Source organism: Cydia fagiglandana, chromosome 12 (genome assembly GCF_963556715.1).
Source record: "Cydia fagiglandana chromosome 12, ilCydFagi1.1, whole genome shotgun sequence".
Taxonomy (NCBI): domain Eukaryota; kingdom Metazoa; phylum Arthropoda; class Insecta; order Lepidoptera; family Tortricidae; genus Cydia; species Cydia fagiglandana.
Window position 1 is genome coordinate 6,338,816 of NC_085943.1, and position 14,676 is coordinate 6,353,491.

The following is a 14,676-nucleotide window of genomic DNA, read 5'->3' on the forward strand; positions in this document are numbered from 1 at the left end:
TGCCGCTGTAACATCAAATACTAAAAACAGAATACATATGATAAATATATAAGTGGGGCTCCCATACAATATATGTACGTGATTTTTATGCCGTTTTTTGCGTAATGGGGCGGAACTCTTCGTGCGCGAGTCCGACTCGCACTTGACCGGTTTTTTTAAAGGGTAAACAGAAACTTTAACTACCTACCTACTATGATGTACTACTACTACACTGTATACAGTACTATACTGTATGTATGTATATACTTTCAGGAAACCAATAGTCCTGATAACTTTATGGCAAAGTTTTATTACGCCTAACTTCTTTAACTTAATTTATATTTGGAGCAGCCACAGCAGTGAAATACCTTCACCTTGAAGGCCACAGCTATATTAACATTACCACTAATTAAGTTGCGTTGTGATCCTAATTTCCTAACTAGGTTGCTTTAGAAATCACATGGAATGTATTGATGGTAATATTGACGAGATAAAATATTGCTAACAACGAAAATGTTGTCAATTTTGTCTTTTACTTTGTCTTTTGTAAAAGTAGCCTCATTTTCATTTCCCGTAAGGTCCGTATTAACGGTAAAAGAAAATCAATAATTATAAAGTCCAATTAGTACAGTCACCTGCAATAATATATTACACAACGAAGGCCGCAAAAATATCTGACACGATCTTATTAGGAGAGCCATAAGAGCGGGTCACATATTTTTGCGGCCTTCGAATAGTAACATATTATTGCAGGTGACTGTACAGACAGTATTCATTCACATCACTCAACAAACAAGGACTTTACATTTGGTTCATGAGTTCTTCATTTCCAAAATTCGGAAACGTGCAATATAAATTTAACCAAAAAATAATACCGATAAGTACACATCGGTAACTCGTGGCATTTAGGTAGCACTTAAAAGATTAATCTTAATTATTATTTGGGTTACTTAGTTAATAATATTAAACAAAGTGAAAAATTAATAAACAACACTAATTCCTATAAGAGTCGAGAAAAAGAAACCACTAAAAAAAGGAATTAGTTAAACTAATCTTTTAAGTGCTACCTAAATGCCACGAGTTACCGATGTGTACCGATAAGTTTGTTGAGAAAAATATCAATCGGTCCTTGAAACTAGGTAAATATTTCTCGTTTTATGAGTTCCATATCCGCATTTGTGGCTGCGTCATTCACATGAGTTAAAACACGCAGTCGCTATTTAATTAATTATGATTACGGCACAATTGTTAGTTATTCAAAAAGCGGAAAATAACGCAGATAAATTACTACTCCTACCAGGCGTGTCTCACTCCGCGATTTCGTCGCCTTGCTACAGGTAGCTAAAAGTACATCCGTTCGGCCCCAATTTTGGGGTTTGCCATAAGCCGCGCGTGGCGCTGTCGCCACCTATAGCGGCCATATCTGTGCTGATCGTAACAGACGCGTTTTGTTAGAGAGGGAGTCTTCTGTACTTAGTACTATTATTTATTCTGTGCTCCTACCAGTTCATATTTAATTTAAGTAAATTTACAGCCTAATAAAGATTGTGTTACAAGGCAGGAAGCAAAATGCAATATTATACACAGTTCGCCCTGGGGGCCTACCGCGAACCACGTTCGACGTGTTGCCTCTCTGTCGCACTTGTAAATTCGTACGTAGGTATGACAGAGAGGCAACACGTCGAACGTGGTTCACAGTAGGCCCGCTGCAACTTGTTTACAAACATTTTTTTTTTTAATTATGAATGGGCTTACTCATGGCCACAGACTAGCCGATTTTCACGATTAATAAGCTTTCCTGCTTACGACGCACTCTTGGCGTGGTCCCGTCAGATTATTATTTCGTTAAGGTTTGAAAGCCGTACTTTCAAACACTTGAACTACTTACCTACTAAAACTTATATTTGTTTTCTTGTTAGTTATTAGCAAGAAACAAAAGAAAACGAAACGAAAACGATTTTTCTCACGTCTACGTCGTTTATAATTAAGTTCATTTGTAAATAACTCACGAACTGTACGTTTATCCCCAAGTCCCTGGACAATTGGACATATATTTTTTTATTTATTTATTAGGAAAACTTACAGCTTGAGTAACAAGTTAGGTAATAACATAGAAACAGTAAACCAATTACAAGTTTCCACAGGTAGAAACTGTGTAAAGTATATAGCGTGTGAACTTACATATTTAATAAATAATACTTACTTACAATTAATACTTACTTACATTTTAATCATCATCCCATTTTTTTTAAAGACACTGGAAATTATTCAACCCGGCGTGCCATTAAGCGAATTCCAAGGCTAACAGCCTTACGACATGTTACTATGTATATCGTTAAGATTGTGTGTTAAAAGCCAAAGCTACTATTGAATTGATATTAGATTATTAATTTCTGCTCTATTCACTATTCAGGAAGCATTTTAGCTTTAAAGCTGCAAGCTATCATCGCCGCCTTCATCTTTATTTAATTGTTTGTATGGAATATAATGTATTATATTAAGTATTTGAACGTAGCTTCATTCAGTGGAATACCGACGGTTCAATAGAATGTGGTATTGAATAACAATAGGAGCCGTTTGCATAAATCTGCTCTCGACAGCCAATTATAACGCCTGCGGGCCTAATTAATGACCCATGGCTCTGACAAACAAGAATTGATAGAATACTCGTTCGTTAGAAATAGATACGAGTATGACACGCCATAACTTAAAAAACCGATTACCAAGACCGAAGTGATCCCATAAGAGCTCCGCGAACAGTTTAGTGCGGAGCTCTAAAAGTTGACTTGCTGGGCTGCTTGCTGCCGCCCTCGGCCTCCACGGCTGACAGCTCTAGTCACACGTATACAGACAGACAGAGACGACGGTATACTCACAGTTGAGCACTCGCTCCTCGGGCCCGACCTGCGGGAAGTGTCGCTGGAACTTCTTCTGGCGCGACTTGCTGGGCTGCTTGCTGCCGCCCTCGGCCTCCACGCCCTACAGCTCTAGTCTCGCGTATACAGACAGACAGAGACGACGATATACTCACAGTTGAGCACTCGCTCCTCGGGCCCGACCTGCGGGAAGTGCCGCTGGAACTTCTTCTGGCGCGACTTGCTGGGCTGCTTGCTGCCGCCCTCGGCCTCCACGGCTGATAGCTCTAGTCACACGTATACAGACAGACAGAGACGACGATATACTCACAGTTGAGCACTCGCTCCTCGGGCCCGACCTGCGGGAAGTGCCGCTGGAACTTCTTCTGGCGCGACTTGCTGGGCTGCTTGCTGCCGCCCTCGGCCTCCACGGCGTCGGCCGGCTCGCGCACGGATGGCGCCGAGCCTGACAGTGGCTTCACTACATGTCTGGGGACAACAAATATATTGGATTAGTTTCATAATAAATATGCCAGTTGGCAGTCTTATCCACTAAAAATAATAGAAACCTAGAATAACATCATTTTTTGTCTCTCGTACTCGAAAAATCGATCTGAGCAGTATGTCTACCGTCAATGATTTCACTTTGGAACTCGCTGCGCCTTCCGAAAATTTTGTTCTGAGCGAAAAACAGTTGGCAGTTTCAAGTTACATCACAAAATTCTATTGGAAAACAGGATACCTATGGTTAGGAAACGTTCTACGGACATAAACTATAATAACAAGAATGATTTTATATCAGAGTCAGTACATTGCGTGCCCGATTTAACGTATCCAGGCCACAAACATAAACAGTAAATAAAAACTGAACGTTAACGCAGTGCCAACGGCAATCTTATCGAGGTATTAATTTGTCGCGCCGACCTTTGCAATCACCTCGCCCATGGCCCCGTGAAGTCTGATTGAATTGAAATAACCAGTATTACTTCTTTGATTGTTCTCCGAGTAAATAAGGCCTCAGTAGGTATTCGTAGTCTCGAAAATACATTGTAGGTCAGTCGAGACTGTAATTATCTACAGGAATTTAAGTTATTTAGGTACTTATAAGAACTTTATTTATGCAGATTAAATGCAACTTTTATTTGTTACAGTTAAAATTTTGACTTTTCACTGGCATTTTAACGTTGATTAGGTTCGTCGCGAGCAGCGAAAATGTAAAAATTCTATAGTGGAAGAGCCAATAGATTGATTAGCCGTGGGATTACCTTGTAGTTTATCTGGTAGGTATGTAAACTACTAGTGATAAGTTAGCAACCGATTTTCCGGTAATAAACTAGGCTACCTTTAAAATATATACCTACCAACTGATAATAAAATCATCTTCAGGATGAAATTACCTCAAGTGGATTTGTATTTCTAATCGTCATGTTTTGGAAACAAACATACCTATTCACGTTTAACCGAATATAATTGTATATTTGGCTAAATATGCGTTTTTTCCTTCAAGTGTGTAGCGGGTTAAAGGTACACATAAGTAAGTAATAAGGTAAGACCATATTTTTCCTATACACTTAGAATATCCCTCAAAGAAAATAAACAAACGACAAGGGACTAAGTAAGTAAATTACCCCATACATGGAACCATAATACCCAACCCATAATTTGAAAACAGACATACCTATTTTTATACTTCGAATGTAAACTCTAATAAATGTACAGATTTAGTGCATAACTATTTTCCATACGAACGTGTCTGCTATTTCAGTCAGTCTCGGTACAAAAAGTACTGAGGTTGACTGAAGTAGCATGACAAATATCAAATTTCGGAGAAAATACGATGGAAAACAATTATGCACTACATCTGTACTCTACCCAAAAATAACTTAGAGGCCTTAACTGGCTGTTATTTATTTTTCTGTATGTTTACGATCATGAAGACGACGAGACGAAACGAGATCATGAAGAAGTTAGGGCTCAATTAGACGATGCGAGAAACTCATTACATTGCGGTTTTTGATCGGTCGGTTGAATTGGACGTAACCAACAGTCCGCAATGTATGTAATTAAAATCGCATGCGAGTTCGCGCGCCGTCTTAGTCAGCCCTTAAGGTAAAAAAGTCACCTCTACAATAAACAAGGTAAAGACCTAACTCGTGCGAAACTGGGCTGGCAGTAAAACAAACGTATCGGAACAGTTCTTTCAAGATTCCAGTTAAGACTACTATATTACACTGAATAGGGTGACCTAGTACACTAAAGTCGGCATCTAGATCAAGAGTAATAAATGTTATTGGGCTGGGGCTGACCGCAGGGAATGAAAATTATGACCGAGTAAGTCAAACCAAAAAAAGGAGGAATATTGATGTTCAACGTTTTGTTGTGTGGGTTTAATATTGACGTTCATGCCTTCACTGATTTTATCAAGGGAATTGACAAATATAGCGGTGGCGACAAGGATGCAAGTAATGAAGCTGCAGTTGACATCCAAACGTCATCTTAACTTAGCTTATAATGGACTAAACGCCTTGTTTACGTTTATGATCACACTTGCAAACAAGACGGTTTCCGTGCCACACTGACACAATGATCGATTGCTTGTTATGAAAGCACCTTATCATGCCAACACAAACAAATTGGTAGGTTCCGCGCTGGTTTGTTGACCGCTATCGGTCATGCGAGGAAACAGTGTGTCGCATTTGTACAGAATTGCATCCATTGTTGAGAATTTATTGCGAATCAGTTGTAAAATTTACATCAGATCGAGAAAGGAAACAAACCGTATAGAAATACGTCGCTATGTGCCGAAAGCAACCATTTAAGAAGAATTCCTTTTCCTGGCCAGAGAAGACGTAAATATTTTTACTTGTAAACTGGGTTTGGTGTGGGATTACTAGAAATTTAGGAAAAACTCACCTTCTAAATAGAAAAACCCCCATTTCCCACTCAAATGCGACACGAAACGAACTGGAAACTTACGATAACGCACTGACCGAAAACCCGGGTCGCATTAGGTTTTATGCAATATTCACAAATGTCCCTGTTCAACAGCGAGCAAAAACACATCTTATCTTTATGAAAATAGGAGCCTGGATGTCTAAATGCATAAAACATTGAATGACGTGGGTTACTACGTAAGTTGTTGAATTTTAAAGCAAACGTTAGCATTTTGGGACGAACTGGGAATTTTGAATGGGGTTGAAGGTAAATAGGTCCGCAACGGGGTTTTGGAACTCTACTGTTGATACATGCGCATATTCTGGTGTCCTATATCGGAAATCGGAATCCGTTACTTAACGTTTCTTCGTGTCTCTATTTTACAGACATTTTCCTTTAATTTTAATCTTATCAATTAGGATTATAACCCATTAAAGAGTTTTAGAGTAGGTATTGGTATGATCAATTTTGTCTTGTCGTCAATAGCTGTTTCTTGTTTTTGTCGCTATGGCCAAACCAACCGAATAGTAGTAAATGGTATAAAGTAGTATACAACACAAAATAGTACATTTCGATGCTAGTGCGGAAGGTATGTCATTACTTCACGAGTACCGAGATATCTTGCCACGAGCCGCAGGCGAGTGGCAAGATATCGACGACGTGGATATGGACGAGTGAAGAATGACATTTTCGCACGTGTATCGAACGACGTCTTTTAATACAGTTGCGAAAAAATAAGAATAACATTGTTAATCGTACACTAAACAAAAGTGGTAACAGTGATAGCTCGGTTAGACGTCGTCTTTAAGTATATTATATCTATGGGCGTTTGACAGCTATTCCGTTCCATTCAGTCAACTTATTAAGAACGGAATTTTCAATATTGAATATTAAAAAATAAACGTGTTATAATGACGAAGAGGTAAGTAATTAAATATGAAATATGTAATATTTTTCGTATTCTTACATTAACGGTAGGTTTTTATGCTGATTACGACGTTTAAAGGAAACTAATATTAACACTCATCAATAAGTAGTCGTGAATTGGAACAAGTATAAATTTAAAAAAATTGGAAAAGTAAAAAGCACTAGTTCGAGATAACCAACTTTCCGCACGCTAAACAGCTACGTAAAGTAGCACTTTTTGAGCAACTGTATCAAAAAAACATTTTCCAGTCATTTCTTACCCGTTTTGATGAAAACTCCCTTCCCCGCTGGATTCCTCTGAGCACTCGAATGACGCGTTATCCACCATTATGGTCTAATTGTAATTAATTAATTTTCATTAATTACTCTCGTTACGATTTTCTCATGGTACAATATCATTTCACTGGTCACTTTTAAATCAATTTTTAAATGGATTGAACAATGTTAACAAATTTTATAAATTGCAGAATTGTCAGTATACTCTGGAGAGAGTGCCTGTTAAATTATCGTTAGAATATTTAACTAACTTAAGTTAACATTAGTAATTAACATAGGTATATTTATCCACCATTACTAAAATGTATGAGTACACTGATTTGCAGGTGTGAAGATTAAGATACTATATCAGGAGTAGGTATTAATATTAAAAAACCGGGCAAGTGCGAGTCTGACTCGCGCACGAAGGGTTCCGTACCATAAAGCAAAAAAAAAAAGGGAAAAAAAAAACGGTCACCCATCCAAGTACTGACCCCTCCCGACGTTGCTTAACTTTGGTCAAAAATCACGTTTGTTGTATGGGAGCCCCATTTAAATCTTTATTTTATTCTGTTTTTAGTATTTGTTGTTATAGCGGCAACAGAAATACATCATCTGTGAAAATTTCAACTGTCTAGCTATCACGGTTCGTGAGATATAGCCTGGTGACAGACGGACGGACGGACGGACGGACGGACGGACAGCGAAGTCTTAGTAATAGGGTCCCGTTTTACCCTTTGGGTACGGAACCCTAAAAATAAGCTTGCTGAATAACGCGGTTCGAACACGGAGATAAAATCGGATAGAATGGCTGAATGCAAGCGAAAACTCAAAGATAACTGATGCAGTCATTATAACAGAAATAATGACTCTAATACATGAATGTTACCGGAGAGAGGTCTCTTAGAGAAATCCGAACACACAACTAAAACCGCTAACCGCACCATATTCCGCCTGATTATTTAGATCACTTTCCATTCATACACTTTTAATCAAAATCATGTGGACATTGATAATTGTCACTGGAAACGATAATAGACTCTATCGCACCGACATAGTGGTGAAACTGCACGCAGATAATGTTGCAAATTGAAATGATCATGCTGTCGTGATAAAAATATGATGATGTGGATACTGTAGCAATCGTAAGGCATTTCCATATACGAAGTTGTAAATGTATTATTTCGTCTTATTACGATGAAATACGGTGCAAAATCGACGTACAAACGAACGGTACCGCCAATGCAAGACAGCGTAAAATTATATACAATTAATAAATAACACTCTTTTAGTAATATTAGATTCTGGAATAGACGGAATATTAAAAATGTGGCTAAAACATAAATGCAATCAATTTATGTCGCCAAGCGATTATGAAAACTTTAGCGAAAGCGCTGGCATAATTACCAAACTCTTGCATACGCAAATTAGATACCACTTTTAAGACCTAGTTTTGTATATTAATTAAAATATAAAAAAGATACTGGTTTCACATTTATTTCTTTCAGCAACAGAATATCGTGACGCATATTCAATCCTATATCAAAAAGGCAATGGGTTCAGATCAACATTTTATTCAGTTCTAAAACATTTGATGACCAACAACGACATATCGGAACGTGGCGTCATATTTTGACTAATTGTGGACTGAACGTGGGCAGTTGATAGGTGACGTACAATCAAACAAGTACGTTCCAATCAAAGACCCGGCATCGGCAGTCCATGTTGACTTGAGAATTGATAACATCCAGATGTCAGGAGGGTCAGTATTCGATCGTTTTGACCGCCGTTTTGTACACATATTTCTCATGTAAGCATGTATGGCGTTTTCGTTTATTTAGCGAAATACTGTTCTTTTATCAGATAACCGGAAACGCTATCAATTTACTGCGACTTCTACCAAAATATTCCATGAAAAGGTGTCAGAAGAGACATTACTCAGAAAGCGGTCAACTCAAAAACATCGGTGTTCACAACTTCGTAAAATTTTCTGCTCATGTTTGGTAATACGTCACTAAATCAAAGACAATTTATAAAACCAGTTAGACTACACGGGTAACCTTGTAACTGTTTTGCCAGTAATTTATCTATGTACTAAAAACTAGCTCTCCGAACTTGTCTTTTTAAATAACTGGCTTTGATGACCTATTCTGAAAATATTAAAAGCTATTCTATTACTACTACAAAGTTACAAACGCTATTTGGAAATAAATACGATCACATTCTGCGCCAATACCACTTTGTAATTTAACTATCTTTAGTTTTTGGTTAAGGCGCGGTGTGTAGTAAAATGCGCTTTTTTGTAAACATATTTACAGACTTTTACAAGGATTTCATGCTTTATTTTCTAGTATGTATAACTTTAGTCCTTGAACTACGTTATTGCTAGTCAGAAACACAACGGCTCATTATTTTCTCGATAGAATCTTAAGTTGAAAACATGCTTAAAGCTGTCTTTTGATCCATATTTTAGAAGTACTACGACGAAAATGGATATGAAACTTACCTCATTCGATAGCTTTTAAGTAAATCTTCGTTATTGCTGGTCCTTTTATCGATACGTTAATCTTTTCATTCATAATTTTATGAATTCAACTTTTGCCTACTAAATTACACCCTACGCGGCAATACCTTGCGCTCATTCCCCGTGCCAGTACGCCCGTGGCCACTGCCAGCGTCGGACCTATGCTAGTTTAGTGGACGTTTCATAAAATGGGTAATCACTGTATAAATATGCAAATAATGTTATACACACAATGTTTTTCAACATGCTTACGAAGAAAAGCAAAATGATTCTTAATTACTGTGACATTTCAGACATTCGCCCATCATATTGTCATTTTATAACAAGTTGGGAAGCAAAGGCACACACCCATCTAACCAATCCGGAATTCAGTCACGATTGATAAATTGTGTAAACATATTTTATTAAAGGCTATTAAATTAATCAAATTTAATCATTTTTAAACATATGTGTACGGATTTCAAATACATATGTGGGAGTGTTTAGTGTATGGTTACCACCATCATTTCACCGCTTTTAGTTTCCGAGTTACCTACATGCGTTTTAAGGGAAGTGGTCGAAAAATGCCTAAAATGGTTTTCTGTTTAATATTGGGTAAGGTAGATTGCATGTAGCGGAGATGAGAATGATGAGATGGATGTGTGGCGTGACGAGAATGGATAGGATTAGGAATGAAAATATAAGAGGAAGCCTGAAAGTTGCACCCATAACAGAAAAAGTAAGGGCAAATCGCCTAGCGTGGTACGGCCATGTGATGCGGAGGGATGAAAGTCATGTGACGAGAAAGGTATTACGAATGAATGTGGAGGGAAGTACGAGGAAAGGAAAACCGAGGAAAAGATGGATGGACTGTGTGAGAGATGATATGAAACGAATGCAAGTGAATGATGAAATGACGGGCGACAGAGAGGTGTGGAAGTGAAAGACATGCTGCGCCGACCCCAAGTGAATGGGACAAGGGCAAGAGAATGATGAATGATGATTGGGTAAGGTAGAAGTACTAGTGCTCGACGCTGCACTAGTATTCGACATGGGTATAGTGTGTAGCTTTCAAATAGAACTCGACGGCTAATCCTTTTGTTAAGTAAAACCGCTAATGCCACGTGCTACAACCTTCTTCTTTCCCCTGCCCTTATCCCACCTGCCACCTGCATAAAAAATACGTACTTCAGTTACTGAATGCCGGCGAGTCGAACGCTACAGAACCAGTCTAAAATGTGTCATCGAGATGCGTAACAAAGGCGCGTTATCGGAGAGCGCACCTACACTGGTTTTTTTAGCGTTGGCTTAGCCCGCGCTCAGGTGCCAAATAAAATAATTAAGACCCTTTTATGCAGGTAAGTAGCACGTGCGGTTTTACTTAACAATAGACAATAGGATTAGCCGTTGAGCTCTAATTGAAAGCTACACACTATACTTTATGTCAAAGTAATATAGGTTAAATTTAAACGGCGACGATCTTTCTGTATTCAAATTTAATTCTTGTCACTTTGACATAAAGTGCCCGTGTCGAATACTAGTGCAGCGTTGAGCACTGGTACTTCTACCTTATTTCCGCCAAGTCCGTACCGTGCTATATGGAAATTTATTCCAAAAAATGCTGTTTTTATATACCACACTGGTGGCAAGCAAGCATACGACCCGCATTCACCATAGCCTATGGACGCCTGCAGCTACGGGGATGCGACACATCATGCAAATGTTGATTGATTTTATATAAAATAAAAGTCCTAATATATAAAATAAGCTTTCATAAGTAATAGTTACTGATTTTTAAAAAGCGCTATTCAATTAAAAGACGTGTCAAGATCGCTTACCTTCTTTCAAGTACTTTCTAATGCTAAAAAAACGAACTACAGTATTCTTCCTTATTTTCAATACCTACTTGCCCGAAATTGACTTCTGGAATTAGACCAAGTCTACGACGATTTTGATTGCACACGCAGTGCAAGTGTTAATCATAATTTCATAAAGGTTTGTCGTTCAAAATAACACTTGCACTGCGTGTGCAATCAAAATCGTTGCAGAATTTTCTTGGTCTAACTCTATTATATTTTTAAGGTAAGTAAGTACTAATTTCTGCCTCATAATAATTGGGTATAATTTGATTAGTTTCTTAGTTTGTCGGGGTATACTCTCATATTGTATATAATTTCATTAAATACTCATTAAAATACGAATTTGCTAATAAACCTTATTCGATATTAATTGCCGGAAAAAATCCCGGAACTGACAAATCAGAATATTCAGAATACCGATGGCGCCAGAATAAGGACGTAGACGTGCTGCGCGAGAATGGTGCGGCGGGGCGCGCGGGGCGCCCGCCCGCCTGTTCTACCACTCGTCTGCTTCACCCCCTCGGAAACGTAAAACTCCAATATAAGAGCGCCTTAATGCACACATCTGCTAAAGCAAAAATAACATTAAAATAAACACATCGAAGAACTAGGTAACACCAGATCAAACTGACGGCGCGATATTGCAAATTGCTGAAGCAAGTAAACTACATTGTTACACGCTGCGGCATGTATTATACGTTTACGTTCGGTCACAGATAGCAATCTCCATGCCAAAGTAAGAATCAACGTTATTCGTGAAACAGAATACGCAAAATGCATAATTAAAATGTGATAGTACCGCACAGTTGCGCTCTATCCGCGCACGCGCGATCAACTGTCGCACCAATAGAAACTTAGGTATTACACGTATCTAAATGGTACCTAACTACAATATTGATACGCGTATCGACTGCTAGCAATTTATCGGAATAACCGATAAGATACGGCATAAGCTGGAAGTGAAGTGTTTTTATTTTTTACCCAAATAATAACGTTACGCAAATAAACTTGCGATATCGAACCGAAGATGAAATCACATTTCACAAGATCATCTTTATGCCTGGTGATAGAATATCACGCACAGCCGTATTTGCGCAAATAAGCACAAATTACAAATTTTCTCTTGGTGAAACTACACAGTTCACCAGATCTCATGTTATATTTCACAAAAGTATTAATAAAGCTTTCTTAAAACGCCGTTACTGCAAAACCCGGGACAACCAAACCTAAAGCTTTCAGATAGAGAGGTAAAGCACAACAATTGTTATAATCGGAGGCGACGCGACCACGCGACTCCCATTCACTCCGCTGGCCAGAGAACGGTACCGACCGAGCCCGACGGTGCACTGAACGCGGACATACTGTTTGTAACGAAGTAAAGTGAGTTTATAAACACTGTATACACACTTTACATACTTATAGCAGCCGACGAAACAATGGACTGCACGTTGATATCATAATCACATGGTTACTTCAATTATCCCATTTAAAACGGACGTAAACATAAACACCAGTGGCCTGCTGTTACCACCCAAGACCCAGTATTAGTAGTTAAACATACAATTTTCCAAAATGTTGTTCAAGCAGATGGGTCTGATGGGTTCAATGTACGATTGTCTGTTTAAGCGAGTCTCAAGCATAAATGTTCCTCTCGTACTCATTTGGAAATACTTCGCAGTATTCGCACTTTCTCCTAATACAGGTCCTTTGCATTCGCACGAATACGTGAAACTCAAAAGCATAGACCACTCAAAGCGATTAGACGTTTTAAGATTGGACGAAACGTACAATATCGTTGAATTTCTAGACAGGGAATATGTAGGCATACCATAGTGATCTTTGTTATTTCAGTCAGTAATTAAAATCCATTGATGCAGAGGCCGGCCTTGGGCATGATCGCTGTATCGTTCAGTAGGGACTGAAGTGCCGTTCCAAACGCCCTAGCACGGGTGACTCAAAGGCTCAGGCTAACCAGTATAAGTATCCTCTTTGATCATGCATAGTTATAACAGATCCTGAGGTTAAGCTACGCTGGTTCGCTATAATACTCAACTCGCCTACAGTCGCGCACTGGATACTCGACGTCAATATCTGTGTTGATTGGACAAATGGGAGCACCCAGTGTGTTTACGTTTCACACGTGATGCGACTGTTGAACCAAACCCACTTAGTTCGATGATAGCTACATTAAATTGTATAATACTTTGCCCTATTTACAATGAAAAAGTCTTAAGTAATAACAAAATAAAAAGGGATGGACAAATATAAATTCAGCAAAGAAATGTGTTGTAAAGTGTTCTCTCAACAGTCAAACTTTAAGAAAGGGCTACTAGCAATATGTAGTATTAACAAGTAGCATGAAAGCAGAGGCTATATCTTTTCGTTATCATAACAATTAACAACCAAGACCATTCTGACGTAACGCAAATAATATATGGCAAATAAAATAACATATTTGGGATCTGATGCTATATTTATACCGGACGTGGAATGCACAAATTTTCAGGTACCTACCCCTTACAGCCCGGGTGACGTGGGTGAAAATTTAAAGTTAATTTAACTATGATAAAAGTTTATTTTAATTCCTTTTATTATCAACCCAACCACGACAAGCAAAATGTATAAAGTTTCGTTAGATATAGACGGGATACCTTTATGAAAATGAATCATCGCTTCCTATCTTCGAATGACACATCTGGGTCATTCTAAGTTAAGAGGTATTAACGGTGTCCATGATACATATCCATACTTTTCTTAAACAATTTAAATTAATTATGGTAATTTCCCTTAAAAGATTGCATTTCCTCTATATACAGTCAATTTCAATTTATTAATTAATTCAGTTTTGTCACAATTGCACCTCAAACATGCAAAAGTCCCCTCCCCTGGCCTGTCCCTTTGCAGGTTTTTCAATAAATCAGTAATTTTATCCAGATGTATTTCCCATAAATCCGTTAAATGTGATATACTTCATAAACTAAAACAAATATTGACTGTAATGTTATTAATAAAATCCTTTAAACTTTTCTTTTTCATAAAAAATATTTATGTTAAATTTTGTCCCCCAGATTCTATGTCTCCTACCCTGGCCATTATGTAAATGTAAAAATATTGGGTTTATAGCTTTAATTATTGCCATTTTAATCCCAATAGAAATGCATTTCATTCAATACTAACGACCAACCCTGCGACAGTCATCTTTTGGTTCCGATTGTCAGTCATTTTGATCATTGACCTCTATACTTGACAGTGTTGTTTTATGAAAGTGATATCTCCCCTGGTCAGTTTAATTTCAAAATTATTGATATAAATGCTTAATTGTATTTGTATATTTACTATAGTTTATGCATAGATTATATAAATA

At 38.0% G+C, this 14,676-nt stretch overlaps 1 protein-coding gene across 1 annotated transcript in view; it reads right to left on the reverse strand.

The window, feature by feature from the left end:
* The window catches only part of LOC134669490 (uncharacterized), a 106,842-nt gene that overhangs the window by 16,499 nt on the left and 75,667 nt on the right, over positions 1-14,676 (reverse strand). Inside the window, exon 6 of the mRNA XM_063527077.1 lies at positions 3,166-3,323. Within this exon, the coding sequence (XP_063383147.1) occupies positions 3,166-3,323 (158 nt within the window). The remainder of the gene's footprint in view (positions 1-3,165; positions 3,324-14,676) is intronic.